Source organism: Buteo buteo, chromosome 11 (assembly GCF_964188355.1).
Source record: "Buteo buteo chromosome 11, bButBut1.hap1.1, whole genome shotgun sequence".
Lineage (NCBI taxonomy): Eukaryota > Metazoa > Chordata > Aves > Accipitriformes > Accipitridae > Buteo > Buteo buteo.
In genome coordinates this window covers 38,222,294-38,245,855 of record NC_134181.1, presented here as the reverse complement: position 1 = coordinate 38,245,855, position 23,562 = coordinate 38,222,294, and the positions used below count along the sequence as shown (strand labels likewise).

Below are 23,562 nucleotides of genomic sequence, written 5' to 3'. Positions count from 1 at the left end.
AAAGTGGTGGTGGTGGGGGGGCTCCCCCCGCCCCGGCTGCGGCCAGCGGAGAGGGGCGGGAGGGGCTGTCAGATCCCCAGGTATCCTTCCGCCGCTGCCACACGCACTCACGTGACCCGACCCCCCCCCCCGGCTCCCCGCGGCAGCGGCGGGGGGTGGGTGGGCGCCGCGGCCCCTCACGGCCTGGCCCCGCCGCCCGCCTCACACGGACCCCCCCCCTCTTCGCCCACCGAGAGCTCCTCCCGCCCTTCCCCACGGCACGGGTGGAGGTGCCGGGGGTGATGATGCTCCTCGCAGGGCTCCGGGGCTCCCGCCGCGGGTGAGGAGAAAGGCAAGGGGCTCGCAGGCGCTGCCCCGCCGCCCGGCTGTGGCCCTTGGTGGGCCCTGAAGGGCCGGAGCGGGCCCGCTCCTTGATGGTCGGGCCCCGCGGCCTGCCCCAGCACCTGCCGTCGTGCCTGGTTGTGGCTGGTTGTGGCACAGAGCGGCTGGCCTCCTCCTCGGGGTGGACACCGGCTCGTCCTGGCCCCAGGGGAGCAGAGGGATGCGCGGCCTTTCACAGTCATGGCCCCTGGCTCGGGGCATGAGGGCCAAGGGCAGCCACAGCTTCTCAGCAGCTCCTGGGAGCCCTGAGGGGCTCAGCCGATGCTTGCGTCCGGCTCGGTCAGACGGCATGGCTGCCCACTGCCCTCGGCCCACCGAGAGATGGTAGCGCCGTGTGGGCTTTGCCACCTGCTGCCGTGCCCGAAGGTAGGTGAGGAGTTTTATGACCAGTTATCGGGTATGTTTGAAAAGCCATCCTGCTGTTCTGCCCTGTTGAATTTCTAAATGGAAATAGGGTTCCTTGCCTGGAGAGTTGACATCGTGAATTGGAAAGTTACTGAATAACCAAGAAGTGAAGGGTCCAACATGCAAGAGGTATACACCTTTTTTTTTTCTACCCTCACTCCTAGTCAGCCCATTAGCATCAGATGAGGGAGGTGAAGGTAACGTTACTGCTATTATGTTTCTCCTAAATTACAGTAATCCTTTGAGATGGAAACTGCTACGGTGTTGCTAGCTCCAGCAGTTTTATCCAGAGCATAGTGGTGTTCGCACTTCCCAGAGAGCCCAGCTCTGGGAAGGACAAGATTACAGGAGAATCTCTGATTTAATTTTTTATAAATTAGTTTCTCATGCTGTGGTTTGCAAAGAAAAGCTGAACAAGGGACCCCTGAAGACTCAAAACCAGAAGGCAGATTAAAACAATTCCAAATATATTACAATTTTAAACCTCATTATTTTTACTTAACCTCATTCATTTTTAATACATAGAGCTGGGAATTGCCAAAACTGGGTTAGGTTTCCAAAGGAATCGTAGGCATGGCTCTGCTGAGACACCTTGGTTCCTAGTGGTGCGCACAATTGCAAGCTGCAGCCATGGGGACCTCTTTGCCACGTATGGGAGATCCGAAGGTCTGCAGCTGGACTGAGGAAATCCTGAACAGCTCATTGAACAGGTGGCAGAAGGTGCTGAGACTGAGGTGCTGCAACAGCCCCATCCCTCAGGAAATCTGGGATCTGTAGCTGTCCCCAGAGGACTCGCAGTTGGGGTTAGGCACCAAGGTCTGTTCTCTCAAAAGCAAGTAAAAATGGAGCTGAGGTGGAGACAACTTTTCTTCACATGGTCTCAGAAGTTTGAGTAGCATCTACTCTGCAGGTTGGTTAGTAGCAGTTTATTTATGGTGGATTAGCTGTATCAATTTAAAAATGAGGGCAAGTCAACAGTGCTGCAGAGACAAGACCATCAGTGGGACATCAGGACATGATCTGTCACCAGCCCATTTTGGTATAATGAAATTGTTCTGTGTTTGCTTCTGTCAACTGCCCTCCCTCACAATTGCTTTATGGATGCTAATTATTTATGTCCAGAGCTCCAATTGCTAGCTTTTGCTTTCTAATTTATAGCTAACTAGCTCTGTTTAAAAAAAAAAAGGCGAGCCACAGACTTTCATCGTTTATTTAAAAAATGAAGTAGGACCTCTTAAGTAATGTGAATAGTTACAGGTTATATATTTTTATATTATTTATATTTTAAAGAAAATTGTGACAAAGGAAGGAAACAAGTTTGTCTCTGAGACATCTTTATTAGCAAGACTTAGAAATGCACAAAAATGACTGTGTACTGTGTGCAATCACTCTTAGTAGTCTGGCACTAAACTGCGGACATGAACTAGAGAGATCACTGGCTAAGGAAATCAAGGCTCTTTTAAAGTATAATTAAAATTAAAAGTCTGTTATATTTCTTCAATCCAGTTTTAATAATATAATGCTTCATGCCCACTCCCAGCTGGCCAAATCCTAATTACAACATCCCATAATTTCCGTAGTAATAAAAGCATCTCACTTTATGTTAAAGTGCTTTGCCACACTTCGTCTGCTGATGTCTTTCTCATTTGTACCTTCTTTATGCTGTTCTGTGTTTAAATATCTGTTCTTTTTTAACACCTGGCTTTGCTGGGAACAAGTGTTAGATTCTTTGCAAGTGTGATCAGCTCTGAAGAGCTAGCTGATAGTGTTTGAAATTTTGACACGAATCAAAAAAATGGGAAGAGTATTTTGCCATCTTGTCTCCACTTTGCAACTAGCTGAGCTTCCATAGCTAAAGAAACTGACCTCTGTACAGTCAGCTGTGTACATGGATGTTTTAACTGAGTCTTTCGACCTTGTTTTCTATATTTAGTTTGGGATCTCTCAATGGAAAGGCAGTACTGGCCTTATTTAAGGTATTTCTCCTACAGTCTATAGTCTATCAAAAGGAAATGTAAAGGGTCTCAAGTCTCTAATTCTTTGCTGTGGTAGCACCCCTCTGATTAGCTGCTACTCTCTTCCTCCTTTATAAAAGGCAGAGCCACAGCACTTAGCAGCTGAGAAGGGTGTAATCCCTAGCAATCCTTTAACAACGCAAATGGAAAAGCTCCTAGTAAATGTTTCTCTATTTTTTCAGAGGTTGCTCTCCTCCAGATGTTCTGTTTTCTGGCTCCTCCTATGGACGGCAGCCTGATGCTCTCTTTCAGTCTTTGAAAACAGCCCTGAGAAGAGCTGCATTTTTGCCTTGGAGAGGCTGTTACTTATATGGAAAAATGTTGTATGTATTGTGGATGTTCCTAGTCTTCTTCCCACAGAATCAGCCAAGGAAGTCTCACTGGAAAAGCAGTGTGCATTTCTCTTAAGTGTTCCTCTTGGAGTCTTGCTCCACAACATCAGTTCAAATCACAGTTTAAATACAGAAGTGTTCAGTTTGCAAATGTTTGGCCACTTTACTGTTTTGATTAAAAAAATAAAATTGCACTGGCATATATTCTGGCCTATATGAGAGAGCGTCCACTTGCTGACAGCGAGAGACCTGCCTGAGTGTGAACAAGTAAAACTTTAAGTGACCCGGAGTCTGCGGGTTGGACTTGCACGTCCTTGCAGCTGACCACTACAAACTACTGGAGAGCTCATGTGCATGACACAGCATTGAACGCAGAATGTTTTATCTGCATCTGTTCCCAGCTATATGCTGACTGGCACCGACTGAGTGTCAATGTTTTGCCTAACAGATAAATGCAAACCTTAGGAACGCTGTATCAGCAGTCGCAGCACAAAGATGTTGTGGTACAGCAACGACAGAGGGTCAAAACTCCAAAAGTTCTGATTTGGTCTCTCACAGAGAAAATTGACATTTCATGCATCCCAAGGCGCTCATTGACTGCCCTGTTTGCTTCAGGATCCAGTTTGAAATTGTACTCCTTGTTTTTCAAACCACACCCTCACTCCTTGGACTTCTTTCCAGCTTGTCTCCTGGAGACAGTGGAGCCCTCCCTTTTCCTCCCGTCTGTCTCCTCTCTCTCCTTTCAACAGGCTCCTCACTGCTGAGTCAAGAACTGACTCCTCTCATCATCTCCCATCCAGAACTGACTCCTTGTACATGTCCTGCAGTCATTCTCCATTTTAGTTCAAAATTCCATTCAAATAATGTTCTTTTCCCCTGTAATTCAATTCTCCTTTTTCCATCTGTTCTTCTTATTGAATGCATAACTCTGGGTCATACAAAGCACTCTGAGGCTCTGGATGAGTTTCTTCTGTGGTTTTTGTAAGGCATTGCGCAAGCTCCTGAGAGCAGACTGGTAAAAATTGTAATGTTTTTTAAGAAATGAGTTGAAATGTAAAGACTTTGTTGCAGAGTTGTTTAATGTCTAACTGTTTAATGTTTAAATTCCCTCTAGTTCTTTCTCTGGCAGGAGAATGTTGTTGTACACACTTAGCATTTAAAGGAAATCCCCTGTTATGGTGGATTTAACTCCTGACATGTTCTTGATAAAGGTCACTTTATGAATTTAGTTTGGTATGTGAAGCCCCATCCTGTATTCCCTGTGCATGGAAAGCTCTGCTGGAGATGACAGATTCTCATAGCATTTAATGTCAAAATGAACAGAAGTGTCTAGAGGCAGTAGCAGTGCAGGCTGGAGGCCTTCAGACTCCCCACAGAGCTAATGCCATGATGATACATAATTTACTTGTAACTTGCAGACAATATGCCCATCGTTTCTCCCAGAAGCATTTCCATTTGAAGAAGCCATTTCTGTCTGTCTTTGTGCAGTGCGTTGATGTTCAGGCTCTCTGTGCATTCATACAGTCATTTGGTTCTTCTCTGGACACTTGCATTCTCCAGGGTTTGCAGCACAGATGCTGAATTACTTGCACGGTGATATATTAGCTGAAATTGCAACTCCTCCAGCCCAGCCTTGTAAAAACAGAGGTCTACTGGTCAGTGACGCAAAGCCGAATAAAGGGCATGGGAATCAACGTCTGTCTTCAAAATCATGACAGATGGGTCAGGGCTGCTTGCTACGTCAACCTTTTTAGAAGCTGAATTCCTCCAGAGTGTTTTCTCTCATCCATCAAGTGGATAGAGAGTGAATGCGTTCTTTGAAAATGTAACTAATGGGAAGAAATGAGGTAGCCAATATAAATCAACTGTGCATCTATTGCTAATTTCACTAGTTCTGGAATGACAGAAACCAAGCTACACTTACAAATAGACCAAGTAAAATCTTAGCCTGAATGGTCTGAGTGGTTAAATACCATTTAGGAGCATAACTAGTAAGTGTGCATAAATAGGATATGAGAATAAAAGGCTGGAAAGGACCTGAAGGGGTCTTCTGGTTATTACCTCTGTCCTACAGCAAGACTGAATGAGCCAATGTTTTCTAATTGCAGATTAATAGGGTGATTTGGGAAATGCTGAATATACTGACTGTTAGGCCTTTTAGCTATTTCCTTTGAAATAGACCCTTGACAGGAAAACCTCAGTGTTCATTTTCTTAACGTTATTATATTATCCAGGAAATAGAATAAAGCCAAGAAAAGCGGAAACCCCATTACATTTTAGAGTATAGTAGTAAACCATGCAGATAGTGAACAGACTTTTAATTTTCTATAGGGCCTTTACAACGTATTTCCCCTTCTCTTAATCCTGGAAAGAAGCACTCTCTAAATTCATAAGCTATGAATTGCCCCCATCCCCAGAAGGAAACAAGTTTTTTATGACTATGCTTTCCCCATGTTTGCCTGTTTCCTTTTCCCCACCATAGTAAGTTTTGAGACCATTAGCCAAATATAGCCATATGTGATGGAGAGGAATAAGCTTAAACATGCTAGATTTCTGCAAGGTTCATGAAAATAGGCAGCCAGAGAGTGGAAAGAGACTTTTATTTAGAAGGAATGGCTGAAGTGGGAGTTCAGCCCTTACTGGCAAATCTATGAAGCAGTCAACCCAAATCATGGAAAAAAAAAATCTTTGACCAAGGTCTGCACCTTCTTGAATTAGTTTTATTGTTCATGAAATATTTTTGTTCCCTTTCTTTATGCCCAAATTCCTGCTTTTGTATGAATCTGTACCTTTGTCTGCATTAACTTTAAAGATAGGTTCAGAAATCCCCTCCTGAAAACACCATTATTTCCTGAACTATGTTCTCCCCTTCAAAACCAGGTTTTTATTAGACCATGTAATGCTATTTTATGTAACACAAAGGCCCTAGTTTTTTTCTGTTGGCTTGTAGGATTTCAGGAAGCTGAAGATAAAAGTCACCCTAATTTTCTTACTCATTCTAGGCTTCCTCTGTCTTGAATTGTTTGTGGAACAGGTTTTAATAGAAGTTCTCTGCATTTAATGGTTCTTAATGACATATATAATCTGAATGTAACAGACTGGCTTTTCTGGAACTTCAGTCTTAACTAGAATTTTCAGGACACAAACATAATACAAAGCTGTTTCCCAGAGAGGTTCAACAACCATACAAGTTTGCTACCTTTTAAATTTTTGAGAAAATAACAAGCAAGATAGATGGCCAAGCTAGAATAAAATGTAGGTAAGCACAGACTTACACGCTCAAAGTCCTCATAATGACATGTCTAAACTACCTTTAAAAAAATTCCTACCAGTGCTAGCAGAAGCAATATATAAGCACTTTTGCTACCCTGTTGCTAGAATGAATTTAGATGACACAAGATTAAGACTACTGTGCCCCTTTATGCCAGTGCTTTCAGTGTAACTGATGCTACTTGTATGAGGGATGTTAAATAAAGGGAGAAAACCTCTTGTGCAGAGACAGCCTTAACAAGCACCAGAGGGAATTTACAATCCTATCTTTTTAGAGTGTAGTTAATCTTTTTAGAGATACCTATCTTTTTAGAAAGATCTTCCTGAATTTAAAGAGTACTTGGTACTTCCTGCTTTTCTAAAGGCCTGAGAGATGCCCTGCAACATAAAAAAGTGACATCAAGTTTTGGCAAACTGTGCTGTTCAGATACGTAGAATATCTTTAGCAAACATAAAAACGAAAGGGGAAGCATACAAAGTGCTAGATAAACCATTTATTTAGCATTTTGTGGTCACATTTCTTTGTGGATTTTTGGCCCTCATTGTGGAAAAATGTGATCTAATAAAGTACTAATTTCAAAAAGAATGTGTGGAGGTCTAGTTACGCAGTAGATTTAGTTGCCTGCCTCTTTCTGCACCACACAATACTGCATCCAGGAAGCAAAGGAATGATTTCTAGTCCCAGTGTCAGAATTTTCCCTCTTCCATCATAGCTCTCCACAAGTCATTTGCTCCAACTCAACCAGAGTCTAGTGTGAACATGTTTAAAATTCTGGACCAAGTGAGGCTCTGCAGTCAGAGCACATCAGAAGTGAGTTGTATTTGTGTGTTTCTATCCATTTCCATTCTGTGAAGACTGAAACATAACTGTTAAGATTAATAAGCAGCTCTTCTTTTGTTTCTTTGGTTGTGCTGGAAGAGGAAAACTAAAGAATTGAAAGAAACTAGTTTAGTGTTAAGAAATAACCACTTTCATGGGCACTCCCAAAGATCGTTATATATCTGTATGTTTCTCTTCTAGCTCAGAATGTGATGGAGACAGCACATGATATGTTGCCTGATGCAAGAACTATGTTCAGTTAATGCATATTGGCAAGCTTGTGTCCACAAACAGGAGCTTGATTTGCTATGTCTGGGCTGTGACTGATCATATTCATTCAGAAAACGAGCGAACAAATGCCTGTATAAATGTCTGGTAGAATACAGGAAACTGCATTGAGCTTTTTAATCATTTATTCCAAAACAAGGATGGTCAAATATAGGCCATGGGATTAAAACACAGCCTGAATCCATCTTCATTTGTAATATAGTTAAACATTTTGGAATGGTCTGTCCCTTCCCAGTCCACCCACTCTTGTCAAAAAATGATGCAGTTGGATTTGCTGGTGATACCAAGATTGTGGTAAGCTATCAGCATGGTCCCTCTGGTTAGTCAGGGCTTCCCGATTTGTTTCACTGGTGTGTTAACCTCCTCAGCTGTTGGATTACAAAGCAACAAGGCAGCATTTATTATACTGCATATCTCAGATACCACTTCCTCTCTATTCATCTCCATTCATAGTTACATACGACATGCAGTATTATTTTCAGCTATATTTGGCTTGCATGTAATCCAGCTTTCCAGCTCCTCTCTGTATTATGTAAATACAACAGCAGGGAGAAGCAGCCTTTTGTCCCCTTGTGCCAGGAGGATATGCTGAACATCAACATGGACATGTTACTGAAGACCAAACTGTTTTCTGGAAGCCTGCTCACAGATTTCAGAATCCATCTGTTTTCTGTAGAATGCAGTTATTTAAAGCAGCAAAGTTCACTTCAGAGACATTGTACAGTAGCTGCTGTTTATGTTGATATTTCCGATGAGGCTCAATATTGTCTATTTTTCATTATATCTCAACACTGCCTTTAATTGCCTCTTTCCACCAGATTTACATATTATCCCTCCCGGCTGTTCACACATAGACTTTCCTTTACTTGGCAATCTTCCAGTCACTCCATACTACAGACAGAGGTACTAAAACAGCAAAGCAGTTGATGAGAGTCAAAATAAAACTACATTATGTTATACTACATGGCCTACAGATGACTGAACAATTAAACAACAGAGCATCTGCGACTGTCATCAGAAGTTCTCTTCCTTTTCTTAAGACTGTTTGTTTTAAGTACTTTTGGGCAGGTATGTAACAAGGTTATAGAGGCTTAACAAATGTCTCTTCAAATGTTATCTAATTCCATTATTTATCACTACTCCAAGGAAATGTAAGTCAGAATTAATGATTCTCTCAAATACCAAATGAAAATTGTTCTTACAGGAATTGGCTTCATAACCCTGACACTTGAGGCACCTGGGGAAGCAGAGACATTCCCTGGAGATTCACACTGATCATTAACGCAGCCAGACTCAGCAATACATCTACATGTGCCTAACTGCAAAGATATAAGGAAGCTTAATGGTCTTAATGCGATGCTCAACATAAATACACAGCTATTTCTTAAGTAAGTACATTCTTGAATTAAGGCTTTAGCTTCTTGCCTTCTAATACACCCAAACCCCACTGCTCTGTCATTGCCAGTAGCTGCTGGCGTCCATTGATACACGGAAACCAGCAATGTGCTGCTGTATCCCACAGTGAAGAGCTGCTTTGGTTGTGCTTTTCATCTTCCCTCACTTGGGCACAGGTGAAGCCCTCAGGCTTTCTGGCAGGCTGCCACTGTAAACCCAGCATAGTGCATGTTAGCTTGAGTGGGGAATAAGGCCTCAATATTGCATTTCAAACACTGATTAGTAAAGCAGGCAATTGAAAAAAGTGTTTATTTAGCTTATAGAGATTGCAGAAAGGAAAACAGCTCTAGAAATTTGAAGCTAGAAATGATAGAGCAGTCAGGTACATCAGATTCCTAAGAATGAGCTTCCTTCCTACCACCTTCAGCTGCAAGGATGACAGTCTGACCATACTATCTCAGACATTGTGCTGGACAAGCAGCTGAAATGCAGCTCAACAAAAAGCCATTCAAAAGAGTCAAAAGCAAGGATTCGGGCAATAAACTAAACACCTGGAGATGGAAAAATCCTTCTCCATTTTTCCTCCCACATGTTTTGGAATTATTGTGCCAGGAAATTATTAAATCATACAAATTTCAATAATGAATGCATTTGCTGGATGGTACATGAAATCACTGAGGGATATGGCTAGGGAAAATAAAAATGTTTCAAAGTCAGTAGTGGTGAAAGATCAGATAGAGGAGCTAGACTACAACTTATATGGACTTATGAAAACTGTGCTGGTATGGGAGGATATTCCCGATTGATACAAGTGAGCATTAAGAGGAAGCATGTGCATAAAAAGCAAAGGAATCTGTTTAATGTTTTCTACTGTAATTCAGCACAAAGGTTCCCCGTGATATTTTTGCTCAACTGGGAAGACTCTGCCACCTAATTAGGAGAGGGAGAAAGCAGACCCACTAAAGCACTTCGGTATCTAGAAGGCCGTTTTTATGTCTTTTGAGAACAAGACTACTTTTGCTGTGCAACAAATCCCAGTTTATAGCACGCTAGAGTTGTTCTGTGCCTTAATAAGGTTGGTGCATTGGTAACAGGACCCTGACAAGCTAGTTTTCCCACCTGCACTTTGCTTAATGTTGCAGTTCGGTTTTATTTCATTAGATCTTGCTAAACATGTACCAACGAAAATTAACCCATCACTGAACTACTGCAACTATGTCATTTAGGAAAGAACATCCTTCTCTCCATATCATGATACAGTATGTTCTGATTAATATTTTCCATCTGGCTCAGTCACAACTGAACAAGGAGCATGCGGAGGAGAGGTGGGAGGTGGCAGCCGGCAGGCTGGTCATAGCAAAGCAGGCTGCTGCATTGTCACTGACTGTGCTTGTGTTGCCATTCTGAGCACACATGGTGAGGTAGGGAGAACCCCAAAGGCAGAGACCGAGGATTAGCACCCACAAATGCTGCTAGCTCCTATCTATACTATATTGCTACATACAGCTTTGGGAATAAAAATAAATATCAGAAATGTCAACAGCCTATAACACAACAATGTACGATGAAGCAGATAAAATGACTTGTAGGTCTCCTCTGCAGTGGTGTTAGCAGCCTAAATTATTTTCAGGTCAGAAGGCTGTGGAACTTTCAATCTGGAATTGTCTCAGTCTCCATCCAATTCCTGCTTTTTAAGAGTTCTCGGCTTTTCACAAGTAACAAGTCCTCAGAGATTCAGTCCTGGTCATCCTGCATGCATTATTCCAGGAGGAAAAATAAAGGCTGTCCCTCCCTCACAAAGCCTTCTCCATGGGCAGGTGGATGCAATCAGGTTTTAACCTTTGCTTTCTTACATGACAATTTTGTAACCTTACTATTTATATCATACTGCCTCTCCGCCTAGACTTCACTCAAAGAGGGAAGAAACATCCTGTCATCATCATCCAAGATGACCAGTGGGCAGAGATGTAAACAGATTGGCCAATCCAGACACAAACAGGGCAATAAAGTTAAGGCTATCAAGACCTGATGTTATGAGTGTTGGTATGCAGTAACTTAGTACTGACATTCCTGTGGATCTTACTGGAAGTCAAGAGCAGACTGCATCACCACCCTTTTCAGTTGCTTCACACAAAGGAATTCCTGCAGGAATTTTTCTTTAAGGGCACCCAAACATGCTAGCCAGTAAACACCATCTAGCCAACAAACAACAGATGCAAACAAACATTGGGGTTGCACAGGAATTCTAAGAGAAATCTGGGGCTCAAATCTGGGGGCAAGCAAGTCAGATTTTAGTACCAACATAATCTGAACTCAGGACTGGCAAAATTAATACACTGATGAGAGCATATTGAAGAAAAGCTCTTCTGTTAGCTATTTCTTTCCCATAGGATGGAGAGTGGGTAAATTTAAAAGATGAAAGAGCAAGGAAGAAATTGGGAAAGACATACGAAATGTTCAGTGAAACAAAGCAAACTGTTTTATTAATAAGTTGATTGAACATAGGGAGAGACTAAAAGTCAGGAATAAAGAGCCTAGCCTTTACCTATTTTACAAAATAGTTAATGTCAGTAAGAAAGTTTGTTGACTAAAACCAAAGGAAAATAATTAAACTGTGTAATTTCTCCCAATAGCTCTAACATACCTGTTCTTAAATTATAAACTGTTTTGGGCAGGGTGTCCAACTCTCTAGCACTGTCAGCACCTGACATACACATTCCAAACTGTATTGTCTTCTTTCTATGCTGAAAGGTTAACACATACAACATGGCCTTGGTGGCTCACTTCATACTCTTGCTGACCCTGGAAGGCTGTGAGATACACTGGAGCTGGGCAAAGGTTTCTTCCAAGCAATAGAAATTCTAGCAGCTTTTTAGAGTGCTGAACTGCAGGCAGAGCTCACCATTGGCAAATGACTGCTATCCATTAACAGAACAGAATACAATTAACATGGAGGAAAAAGAAGGATCATCTAGAATGAAGATGCCAAGGAGGTCCATTGTTTTCTCAAAAACATCCACAGCTATAGCTGGAAGCCCATTTTCTAGAAGGTTCTGCCTCGGCAACAGCAAAGTCACAACCCATCTAGACTTTTTATAGCCGAGGCAGGGCTCCAAAGTCACTGTATTTAGAAAACCCTGCTTAGCATTCAGCGATCTTCCCGATTTGGCAGTCTGTTTATTCTGGGGGCACCTCCCTGCTTTCTTTCAAGTGAGCCTTACCAAGCCTTCAGTTCTGGCCCCAATGTAGTTGTTATTCCCAAAATGGGAAAATATGAAGATGTAATAAATTTATTTGGAAGCAAACAAACCAACCAACCACCTACCAAAACAAAATGAAAATTGTAGAACTCCCTCCTAAAACCAAACCTCTTTTCAGAAGCAGGAAAAAGGGAAAAAAGGGGGTCCTCCATTCCAACAGCACCTGCTCTGCCTGGTTTTACATACTTGCATGAGCATCTTTTACCTCCCTCCCCTTTCCTCTCTCATTTCCCAGAAAGGCAGGGACTACACTCTAAGCTAGGAAATCCTTGAGAAATCATAAAAGGGTTGAAATGCCTGACCAGCCATAAACAAACAGATTTGTGTGAAATACTCTCCTAAGACTCAGAAACAGATTCTCCATGCAAGCAGAGCAAGCTAATAATATTCCTTGCAGAGATCCAGAATCCACTGCACTGCTCCATTCTCTACCATCTTCCACTGTGCTCTTCACATTATTTTGCTTTTTCTATATGCAACAATGAAGTGCAAGAGATGGCAGAACTCTCAATTCCCTTTTGTTAGCACAAGTGCAGAAAACTAAGTTTCCAGATTTAAAAAAACCCTATCTCTCTCTAGCATATTGACTTTCCCTTTTGAGAGCTTTTGTAATAGCACTTTTGAATCTCTGCTTATGAAAATAAACTACTACAAAAAAATTTTCAGAAGCCAGGTTCCTCCCTTCCTGTACAGGTAAGAACCTAACTGAAGGTCAGGACATTCTGAAGTTTTCTGCCATCACCAAATTTGGGACCACACAGGAGTATTACATCCTGTTTTACAGGATTTTTTTTTTTATTACATCCAGTTTTAAGTTTTCAAGATGGTACTTTTTTTTTTTGCCTTACTCCTGTTGCACCTGCCTTGTTCATGCATACATCCAGTTTATGATATTCCTGATAATACCAAGCATTATGGCAAGATTACTTTTCAAAAAAATTCAAGATGTTGCTTATCATCAGAATTTGAAGTTCTGCAAAAATAAATGCCTGTTTGCATTCCTCTTTCAAGATCTAAAAGAATCTATTCAAGAGTCAAGTAGAAATGTAATACCCTCTTTTTATTCTCAGAAAACAAAACCCACCAGCTGCAAACTTATTTCCGTTTAGGCACAAACTTAACAGAGTAGATCCAGCATTTTAACAGATGTTATTATGGAAAAGAAGTGCCAATGAAGTTGTAATCAAAGAATTTTGGGAAATAAATGCAAAAACTCTCCATTAACAATAAGCACCTTTATTGACCGTCTTACCATTCAACACTCATTTCATTCAATCTCCTAAACTGCTGAACTACTACAGTCCAGTTGAGCATTTAAATAAAAGAAAATGTATTTCAATTTGACTTGTATAAAAAGTGTTATACCTGGGTAGCAGAGAATTACAGTACTATTTTAAAAAGCCATAGTCACAAATAATCACTACCTGTGATTTTGAAAGTTAAGCCCTATATATTTCAAAGGCAAAATTAAACACATATCTTCCATATGATGTTATGCTTGTAAAAATGCCTACAAAAATCTGTTTGTTCAGAAGGCAGAGCAGTTGGAAAGTGTCTTCTATTTCACCATTTAACAAATGATACCACTTCACAAAAACTACTAGGCAGCAAAGTATTCCAGATAAATTTCACACATTAAAAATCCCCTGACACCATATAGCATCCCAACAATTTCAGCAGGGAAACAGAGTTTAATACAGCAACAAATCTTTGTAGTACAGACTAAAATTCACCTATGCATCATTTGTTACAATATTTAATTCAATGCTGAGGAAATTTAAAAATCAAATACACCTAGGAATCTAGCAGCCTGATACTGCTTATTCCCACTTCTTTTTTTTCCTTGCTGTTTTTAGAGTACGTCTTCTTATATTTATGTTACAAAGGGTATGCTACTTCCCAGTGTTTAAAACCTCTTCAAAATTTATTAGCAAACTTTTTGAGATGAAAGAAAATCGCCTTTGATAAAGATGACATAAAACGTTGGGGTTTTTTTGCTATCTTCTTCTGACCTTAATATTAAACTTCTACTCAAGCCAATAAGAATAAAATTAACCAGAGCTATTTTGTTGGAAGGACTCCAATTTCTATGCCAACATGAGTATTTAGACAAAATCATTTAACTTACCAAGTTAGCACTTGAGTGTATATTAAATTTCTTCTGGAATTCCTATACCCTACACAAGGTTAAGTTTTTCAACAGTATCCAAGAAGAAATAAAACTATCTCAGGGAATAGTAAGAAAAGCTACTGAAAGACATCCTTCATAACACATGCAAAATGACATCTCCTGGAAAGGCAAAAATTCTGTTTTTTTTTGTTTATATTTCCCCTTTCTGCAGGATGGAAAGTTATTTTATTCTAACAAGCAAAAAAATTCATCACTATTACAAAATAGTTTTGTCTCCTCATGTCAGTTAGACTTAAGTTCTTTATCAGCATAAAGCATCTGTGTGAAAACTGAGAAAGGGAATTCAGTTTGTAGCAGAAATTCATTTATACCCATGCACAGTCTTTCTTCCCCACAAAAGAAATCCAATGTGGGAAATAATCCTTTAAAAAAAGGCCACTGAAAAAAAACAAACCAAAAACAATAGATAAAGCAGGAAAGCCTAAGCAAAATACATTACTGAGACAGTGAATGGGATTGTTAGAAAAGATGAGAAGTTAGACCTCTGTGTAACTTCCACATGGCTGAGATCCTGGTTTTCTAGTCCGCTTGGATCACGAGGTTCTCAAAGCAGAAAGAGGGATTTATTTTTTTTTTATTCCCCTTCCCTGCCTGTGTTTTTAAAGGCATCAAAGATATCCAGGATGCAGTAAACATTTCATAAGGTTAATACAACTAAAGAGTTGACCAAAAACTTGAGTTCATTTTGTGAAATAAATCAGACTAGAAAAATGGAATAGCTTACATCAGAAAGGCAGCACACTTAACTCTTAAATAAACAAAAATTTTTGCTTGGATTCAAGCTCCACATTTCTTATTACATGTAACACAACTAGATCATCCAGCTACATTTTTTCCTTCATTAGCCATAACTTAGTGGGGAAATTCTCAGTTTACAGCCTAGTTACTGAAGTCTTACTTTGGAAAAAAATTAGTTATGAAATGGCTGCATACAGGTGAAGGCAGATTTCACATTAAAAGGAGTGTTATTAATTACCATGCAATTTTTTGGTATTCTCTGTTCTGGAGAGAATTTATACATCCTTTCTAAGATGCAAGTGTTTCTGTTAACCAGCACTGGCATAAGAAGAGAGACAAGTCTTTTCACCCTTTTTATTAAAATGAAAAAGTCAAATAAGAAACTAAAACAGGTATAATGAAAATTTCAATCTTCCTTCACTGAGGTACTTAACATTTTGAAAACTAATGATTGTATCATTTGCTAAATAAATGTATCAACCATCCTGAGACATCAAATTGTGTCATTCAAATATTTTAACAGAGTTAAGAGAGAATTACTCATGGTATACACCCAAAAAGTTGGATGATACGTTAATAAGGTTTTTTAATGGTTGCAAACAAGCATAAATGACACAAAGTGAAAATTAAAAAGCAATTAAAAGGTACTCAAAAAGTTCTTGAAGTTTTACATCCCTGGAAAACACTGTTGTTTTTTTTAGGGACTGAAATCAATGACATCAGTAATATAAGGGGAAAAAGGCTCACCTTAAATCTAATTTACAACTCTACTTTGCTAGTAATCCCAGGAATAATATTTTTTTAGAATAATACTGTGTCCAAGAAGTGTAGCTTTTTTAGTGATTTATTTTTCTACAAGTGAACTTTCAGGAGACAGTAAAACAAGAAAGGCTCAAGATTTCTTTTATCTCCTTAATGACTGGGTGCACTTTGTAGCAAGTGAGCTCAAGGTAACAAATCCCTTGGAAAAAAAAACAGGAAAGGGGAGGGCCTGAATGTGATGTTCATGAAGGATACAAGCTCGATAGCCCTAAACACCAAGGTCTTCCTTTAATTCTTAAGATAATGTGGCACCAGCTCATAAAAGTAACTATCTCTTCTTAGCCACCCATTGTCATTTGTGATAGCAAGTGTTGCAATACTGACACAGGGCCCTTGGCTTCTCCAAACCAAAATAACATTTGTTTTCAAGACAGCAAGTTCTCATTGTCATGTCTTCAAGTTGGAGCAGAATTGTAATTATTTTGTTCTACAGTAATACTTACAAAAGAGTAAAACAAATTGGAAGGCCCACCTTGTATCTGGAAGACTCAAAAACAGTTTTGAGCTCTTCTTCATTTGCAGAAACTTTTCATACCTGCTAAGCCAATGCGGAAGTATGTGAACCATAGCTCAGTTTCTTAAAAACAGTCGCATTACCTAGGAAAACACAGCATCTGCTCAATCCCTAATCACATTTGAAATAAATGTTAAAGAACAATCTCCTATGATCTGTTTGTGCAACATCAGACCAACTGTCTATTTCTAAAATGGAAGCTATTTTTCAAATAACCACCTAACTGAATAAGCTGAGAAAGAGCAGGAAAAAAAGCAGATGGTGGCAATTTCTACAAAAGAATCTTTAAAAGCACATACCTTTAAGTCTTGATTTTGTAACCCAAATTTTTTGGGTCACTGTCAATCAACGTTTCTTGCAGACTGTAAGATACCCTTAGAGATCTTTACTGAAAATACTGTAAAGGTGATAGCATTTAGTGACCCAAACATAAAAACCACAGTTCGTGGATCCACCATTTGGCAAAAGTCATCTTAGGAAAGGGAACACGTACAAGATATTACCATTACTGCACGACACCCTTGATATTTTACAACTTCCACAGAACAGTTCGTTCCTTAAGCCCCAGAAGTGCCAGTCACTTCAAATTATTTTTACAGCTGGAAATCGGCATTTTTTTCAGAATTTAAAATAGCTGTAGGTAAACAGAATTAGCAACATTTGTTCTGAACAAAGCAGCACATTCTGTTCCCCCTGCCCCCGCCCCAAAACAGAGGCAAAGTGCAGTTACTTCTCTCATCACAGCTCCCAGGCCAAGGACACTGAAGCTTTGTAGATTGAAAATTCCTCCACGCACATGACACACAGTTATACAATTGAGCAGGGCATCCAGCACAAAAGCATTTACCAAGCGCTGAGAGATTTTACTCAACCTGCACTTTTCCTGTGTACATTAGGAAGAAATTTAAGGTATTAAGCTGCACTTAAGATTATGCAATTTTAATGACAACAAAATCAATAACATATCAGAAAAAAAGAGAAACAGATACTGCCCAAGATTATTTTTTTTTTTAAGAGATTGGTTGAGCTAAGACATCCAAGAAGAACTGATGCCAGACAAAAAAAAAAATTTTAAAAACCCTTTAAAGTTGTCGGACTTTTTTATCAGTGCTTTTAATATTGACGTCCAGTGTCTCTACTTTTTTTGTTAGCCGATCCAGCATATCATCTTGCTCATCTATTTCTGTCTGCAGACCAAGAGCTAGGTTTTTCAGACGACTCAACCCAGAAGACATCTCGTCTGTCAACAAAGAAAAGGACCATAAGGAATCAAAACAGTATAAAGCATAATGTTTAAATGGAAACTATTCAGGATTCTCTCTTCTCCAAAACCCTGGGTTAGAAAATGTTAAGTTACAACTGCTGAAGTGTGAGTGTTCTTCTCCAATAGTGGAAGCACTGATATTTTAATACATCTACCGCATTACTACCAGAAATAATCACGTCCTCCTTTTTTCCCCACTACAAGTTAGCTACAAATACTTAAAACCAAATTGGATCTTTATAAAACGACATACCCTGTAATGTACTTTTCACTTTAAAAAAAAAAAACAAACTTATTTTACAGAAATTTGGGTACATCTTTTCTCAGTTCAGTATACACAGTACCTCAGTTGTTTTTCTTTAAACTTCATGCAGAGATATCATCAATACACTGTGGATTTAAGCACTTAGTTATTTCACATAGATGGAAAAATCCCATTTCCAGATTTTCTAATTTGCCTACAAGGAAACTATTTTATTGCATGATTGATCAGTATAAATGCTTTTGAGGCTAGTAAGTTTTGCATTGCTTGAGAGTAGAACAAATGCACTTCCACTAACTCTTATGCTTGACTATTTCTCTTTGATCTATTCCTTCCTATCTTTTCTTTCTAGGTCAGCTAAACAGTGACACATGTAAGCAAAGAGGCACTTTGTATATATGCTACAGAACAAAGGAAGACAAAGTCAGCTGAATGGTTTTGGGAAGTAATAAAACAAATGCAACAAATTCACAAATTAAATATTTAGTGCCTTTTGATTATTCTATTTTGTGCAAAACATATTTATTTCAAAGCCTGCGCACAGTTGTAAATTCTTTGGGTCCAAACTAATGTACAATTTAATATGTGAGTTTAACTGTCAGTTCGGTAAGTTGAATGCATCTTTCAATGTAAGTGGTAAGCTTTAGAAAAAGAGGTAGTAAGTATCTGTACTGGTATAATCTGAATGTCAATTTGAAGCAGTATTTCCTTATTAATATTACTAGTACCTGCTTAGTAGGATTTTTCAGAATGGATGGATAAGTCTGCTTGTCCCAGTGATATTCCAGTCAATTTATAGGATGATTCAAAGAAACATTTTCCTATCCTGAATGCAAGTGTTATGGAATACTTCAGCACCATTTCCTCATTCAAATGACAAAGACGTGCTAGGATATTCACATTTGGTAAGAGTGTTTTCCTTATTGTCAGTGTATGATCTAAGAAGACTCATGCTTTTGGTATGGTTTTTTTTTTTCCCCTGGTCTCTTTGCTCAGGGACAGTTCAAAATCTAACTATTTCTAAAGCACAAGCACGTTGCAGAAGAGTTGAAGTATTGATGCCAATAGCATATCAGTTTCCACAGTAGATTTATACTAGTCCAGGCATCCTAGCCAGCTTGTTTCTGGCTGGTTTCACATGAAATGCATTTCTAACTCAGATTTATTACTAATATTTGCAAGTAGTTGACCCACAGATATCCCACAGCATTCTACCATTCAAATAATGTATGTCTCAATCAGACTTTGGATTCTGCCATGTAGATAGTTTTGAAATGCAGAATACAAGCAAATTATTTTTTTATCATCAAATTTCACATGAGCTAAACAAAAAAAGTGTTTGTTGGCAATATATTACTTAGTAATTTACTCTGGCTTAAGAGCCAAAAATTGAAAACTGTATTACATCAAACAGCTTCAATTTTTTCACTTACCTAAGTTGTTATCAATTTTCTGGTGGTAAGCTCGCAGGTGTTGGTTCTTTGGATAGGAATCCCTTTGCACTGAAGAAACGAAATCTGCTTTGCTGAAATCATTGTCTGTTAAGAGTATAAAATACAGAATATTATACAATAAAAAAGCCAGGAAGAAGAGGCTTTAAAGTTTTAGAAGGGCTATTAAAAATTAGTCTGACCACAGCTGCCATGTAATCACATAACCTGTTAGCAGGAGTATCAAAAGTAGTCCACCACCACGATCTATAGGGCACCCCTCAAGATGAACAGTTAAGTTACAATTATTCTTTTTTGGGCTGCCTTTTGTAGTTCTACTAGGTAGTTGAGAGAAAAAAGAAAAAAAAAAACCAGCCATCCAACCAACAAAGCAGGTAGGTTAGTAACTTCTACCAGCAGTTAGCATTCCCCCAGGTCAAGCCACCAGAGAGTTATTTCTGCCCTCTACTGGACAGACTTTTAATATTATATGGAGTGGAATGGAGATTAATGATACCAAAAAGCATTTCTTTACTTACAGAACTACAGCTATAAAGATATCCTGCTGCTTTCTCACTCTTACTAAACTAAGTACTTGAACCTCACTTTAAAAAGGAAGTTACTTTGTACATAAAAGTCATCATGGAAGTTAACGCATTGTGAGAACGGGGAACAAGACCAAACCCCGTACGTTTCCTTGCGTGAATCAAGTAATGACTTCAGTATGAAGGTTATAGTCCATGTTTGAAATAACAGGAAAAACATATCTGAAAACTATGACAAATGATGGTTAAAAAGAAGAAACTCTGAATAGATAAATTAAAATTTTGGCAAACATAAGACAAGGCTGCCTGCACATTGTGTGGATTCTTGTCTATAGCCTCCTCTGTGCAAATATAAGCACTGGATGCTTTTAAAGTCTTCAGTGGATACAGCATAAGTCCCCCACAGGGAGGGCTAAATAAAACCCATATCCAAATAAAAAAATTGCACGTCGTCAGTATGGGCATGAAGAATTTTAGGGGAAACAATTCCCTAGAATTCAAAGCCATGAAGTGTGGGTTACATTAGGCAGCAACGTAAGTCAGCAGCTGGGCCAGCTGAAGGGTCTCTGCCTTCACCACTGTGCAAGTTTGACCCATGTTGATGATAGACATCCAATGTAAAATAAAGTTAACAAACCTGAATTATCTAGCTTCCTTAAATTTGGATGACTTTCCTGGTATTTTGACTCTTGTTCTTTACTAGACATCATTGCTTCTTTTAATCTAGTAATAAAGAGAATAAAAAGAAAACATTCTTATGGACCACAGGCCTCATTCTGAATCTGTTAAAGAACAACAGGTATCAAATTTTGCAAGAGCAAATTTGTTAGACCTGATCCAAAATATTCCTTTAAAATGAACTACTAGCATTTGTCTTCAGTGAAAGCAGAACTGGTTGCTCTAGTGCTGAAAATAGTGTATGGAAACTTTGGTACCAAAACCAAAACTGTATCTTCCATCTTGGAGGCAACCTACTCCTTTTCTCTAGTGGAGGATGGAGGGGGAAGGGAAAGAAGAAATCAATCCATGCAGCATTACCAGGCTTTACATCGATTTCTCAGCTGAAGAGAGACAAGTACTGTAAGACACAGTAATTCCACAGCAATTAGTTTTTATTTACATCTTTTAGTAGAAGCTAGAGAAATACACACAATATTTAACTGGAAGCATGTCAATGCTACAAATCACGATTCCCTGATAAGACTGAAGTAAGCATGATAATTCAGAAGACTCTGAAGAATTACTTGTGTAATTGGGTGTAATTGTTTGATTAATTTCCAAGAAATATGAAGTTACTCTTACCACTACAAATATAAACAAAAGTAAAAACCCTTTTCTCAGAGTTAAAGGAAAAGGGGAGCTAGACACCATCTCAGGAGTTTACTTGATAGAATCAACAGATCTTTTAAGTTGTGATTTTCTGGTGACATTTCAGAGATGCCGTCAGAGATAAGTCCCAAGTAAAATGTTTATTTTACTTACCTACTGTTAGCATAATATTCAGGGGTTCCATTCTGCTCTGGCTTGCTCTCTGGAGGTTTGGCTTTGAAGTAGTTTACCAAGCCCCCCCAAACACTCTTAATGCTATTTATGTGCCTTTGACTAGTCTTCAAGTCCTGGTCCATTTTATCTACCATCTGTTCTGTACGCTTCAGGGCCTCTCCTTGACGTACAAGCTCCTAACAGGTATTGACAGAAAAAAAGAGAAGCTAGTAAAGCCAAGATAAACTGAAATATCAAACATTTAATAGACACTATAAAGAAAAAACCCATAGTTCCTTCATCCCTGTAGATTATTTCTAAAGTGATACAGCTTTTTCATTCATTCCTCTTCCTCCAGGGCATTTCAATCAAGAGCCATAGCATTAACCGGCTATAAAATCCTCATCACTAAGCAATGCCAGGTTCCTGACACCTACTACAAACAGCACCCAGGAATTTTCTGTATTGTCCTTCTGTCAGGTTGACATTTGTATCTCTTCTTGATGGAACAAGTATGGCACCAGATGGGTGATTTAGTGAAAATGCAAAGGTTTATGGCAGGGAAATGAGCAAGTAGAACTATTTCTAGTTGTGAATGACACCTTCATTGGTAAGGGATACTATTTTCATATTACTGGGATGTTGCTCAAAATTTAGAAACAGAATAACCAAAGGAAATAAACATAAATAGATTTTTTTCAAGTATGAAATAATTAGCAGGAATAATCTTTAGCTAATACTAACAGTGCGGGATTTAGAAATTTTGCAGCAGCACAAACACTGTTCCAAAGTAATCCAAAGATTAATTCTGGCAAGAAAGCTGCCTGCAGCTACCACTAGTGCAAAATAAAGAACTTGTGTACATATTCTCTCTAAAATTTGGGGAATTCTAGTTGAATATTCCCCCCCGCCCCCAATAAAGCAGCAAACACATACAATTCAAGTTTTACAAGGAGCCCTGTGTTAAGCCTAAATTCTTGATTCCTCATTTGTGCTTTTCTGGACAAACAAATCACGAGTCTGCAAGTTCACAGAAGTGCCACTGAGAACTACTGCAGCTTGTGGATGCTCTTGGGTTAATTGAGGCAGCCGTGTTACTAATGTTCAAGGAAACATCCCATTAACAGGTGACACAATGGACAAGAGCTTTATGAGCGATGTCTCCGGGTATAAACTCTTTTCTGAAACAAGGCCAGAAGAATGAAGGAAGTGATTAATCGGGATGAAGCGAGCACATCACAAACAGCAGGGCAGGCTCTTCATTTAATCAACAGAGCTGCTGAAAACTTTTCAGTCAGATAAAGATGGGCATAAATGCCATTAATAAGGCTTAGTAAGAATTGTAAAAAGCAGCTGAAGGCACAGCTGAGTCCTAGCCTCAGGGTTACACATTTAGCGGGGATCTAACCGGGATTTTTTCCTCACGGCCCCGTTCCCGGTTCGCCCGCCCGTCCCGTCCCGTCCCCCGAGCGACGCTGCCCCGCGGGGCCGCGACCCACCTCGGAGGCGGCCACGCCGATCCGCTCCGACTCGTAGAGGAGCGAGAGGGAGCGGGCGGTGCTGTCGGCAGTGGCGGCGGAGCGACGCAGCACCTCCTGCTGCAGGTACCGCTGCCGCCCGGCGCCGCCGCCCGTCTCCCCGCTGCCCCTCGCCGGCCATGTCACCGCCGCCTCCTCCTCCTCCTCCTCCTCCTCGGCGAAGGGGTTGTAGCTCCTCGGGAGGGCCGACATGGTGCCGCCGACAGCGGGTCGCGAAGGAAGCGTCCGCGGAGTGAGCGCCTCAGGGAGGCGGCCCCCTCAGCCCTCGCTCCTCAGAGGGCGAACCGGACCGGACCGAACCGGGCCGAGCCTGCCCCGCCGCCGAGCCCCCACCCCAGGCCGCGGCCCGCTCCGCTCCTTCCGCCCACAGGCCGCCAGCCCGCCCCGGGGCGGGGCGAGCGCGCCAGAGCGCTGCTAAGGGATACACGGTTGCTAGGAGGAACCACTGCGACGGCGCGGGGGGTGGGAGGAGTGGGGGAGCCGGGCGCGCCCATTTGTAGAGCGGGGCCTGGGGGCGGGCGGCGCGGCAAGGAGGGCGGGTCACAGGCGAGGGGCGGGGCGGGGAAACCCACCGGCAGTGAAGCCGCGGCGGGCGCCGCCATTTTTGTGG

At 40.4% G+C, this 23,562-nt stretch overlaps 1 protein-coding gene and 1 long non-coding RNA gene across 2 annotated transcripts; one reads left to right on the top strand and one right to left on the bottom strand.

Moving 5' to 3' along the window:
* The first annotated feature begins 217 nt into the window (after window positions 1-217).
* On the top strand, window positions 218-18,543 carry LOC142037313 (uncharacterized). The gene is made up of 3 exons (XR_012652341.1): window positions 218-747; window positions 8,716-8,899; window positions 18,310-18,543. It is a non-coding gene; the product is annotated as an uncharacterized LOC142037313 (long non-coding RNA).
* On the bottom strand, window positions 13,387-23,321 carry SNAP29 (synaptosome associated protein 29). The gene is made up of 5 exons (XM_075041603.1): window positions 22,914-23,321; window positions 21,415-21,611; window positions 20,570-20,655; window positions 19,391-19,495; window positions 13,387-17,671 (listed from the first exon to the last, which is right to left on the bottom strand). Exons 1-5 carry the CDS (start codon window positions 23,142-23,144, stop codon window positions 17,514-17,516), a joined length of 777 nt encoding a protein of 258 aa, XP_074897704.1. The 5' UTR covers window positions 23,145-23,321; the 3' UTR covers window positions 13,387-17,513.
* Window positions 23,322-23,562: the final 241 nt, after the last annotated feature.

What these genes read in the sequence shown, in the direction of transcription:
- SNAP29 (XM_075041603.1), bottom strand. Translation starts at nt 23,144, where the DNA reads ATGTCGGCCCTCCCGAGGAGCTACAACCCCTTCGCCGAGGAGGAGGAG. An exon ending in TCGGCGTGGCCGCCTCCGAG is followed by an intron (nt 21,612 to 22,913) that starts GTGGGTCGCGGC and finishes AATACCTGTTAG; the next exon opens with GAGCTTGTACGTCAAGGAGA. An exon ending in AAGGAAGCTAGATAATTCAG is followed by an intron (nt 19,496 to 20,569) that starts GTTTGTTAACTT and finishes TACTCTTAACAG; the next exon opens with ACAATGATTTCAGCAAAGCA.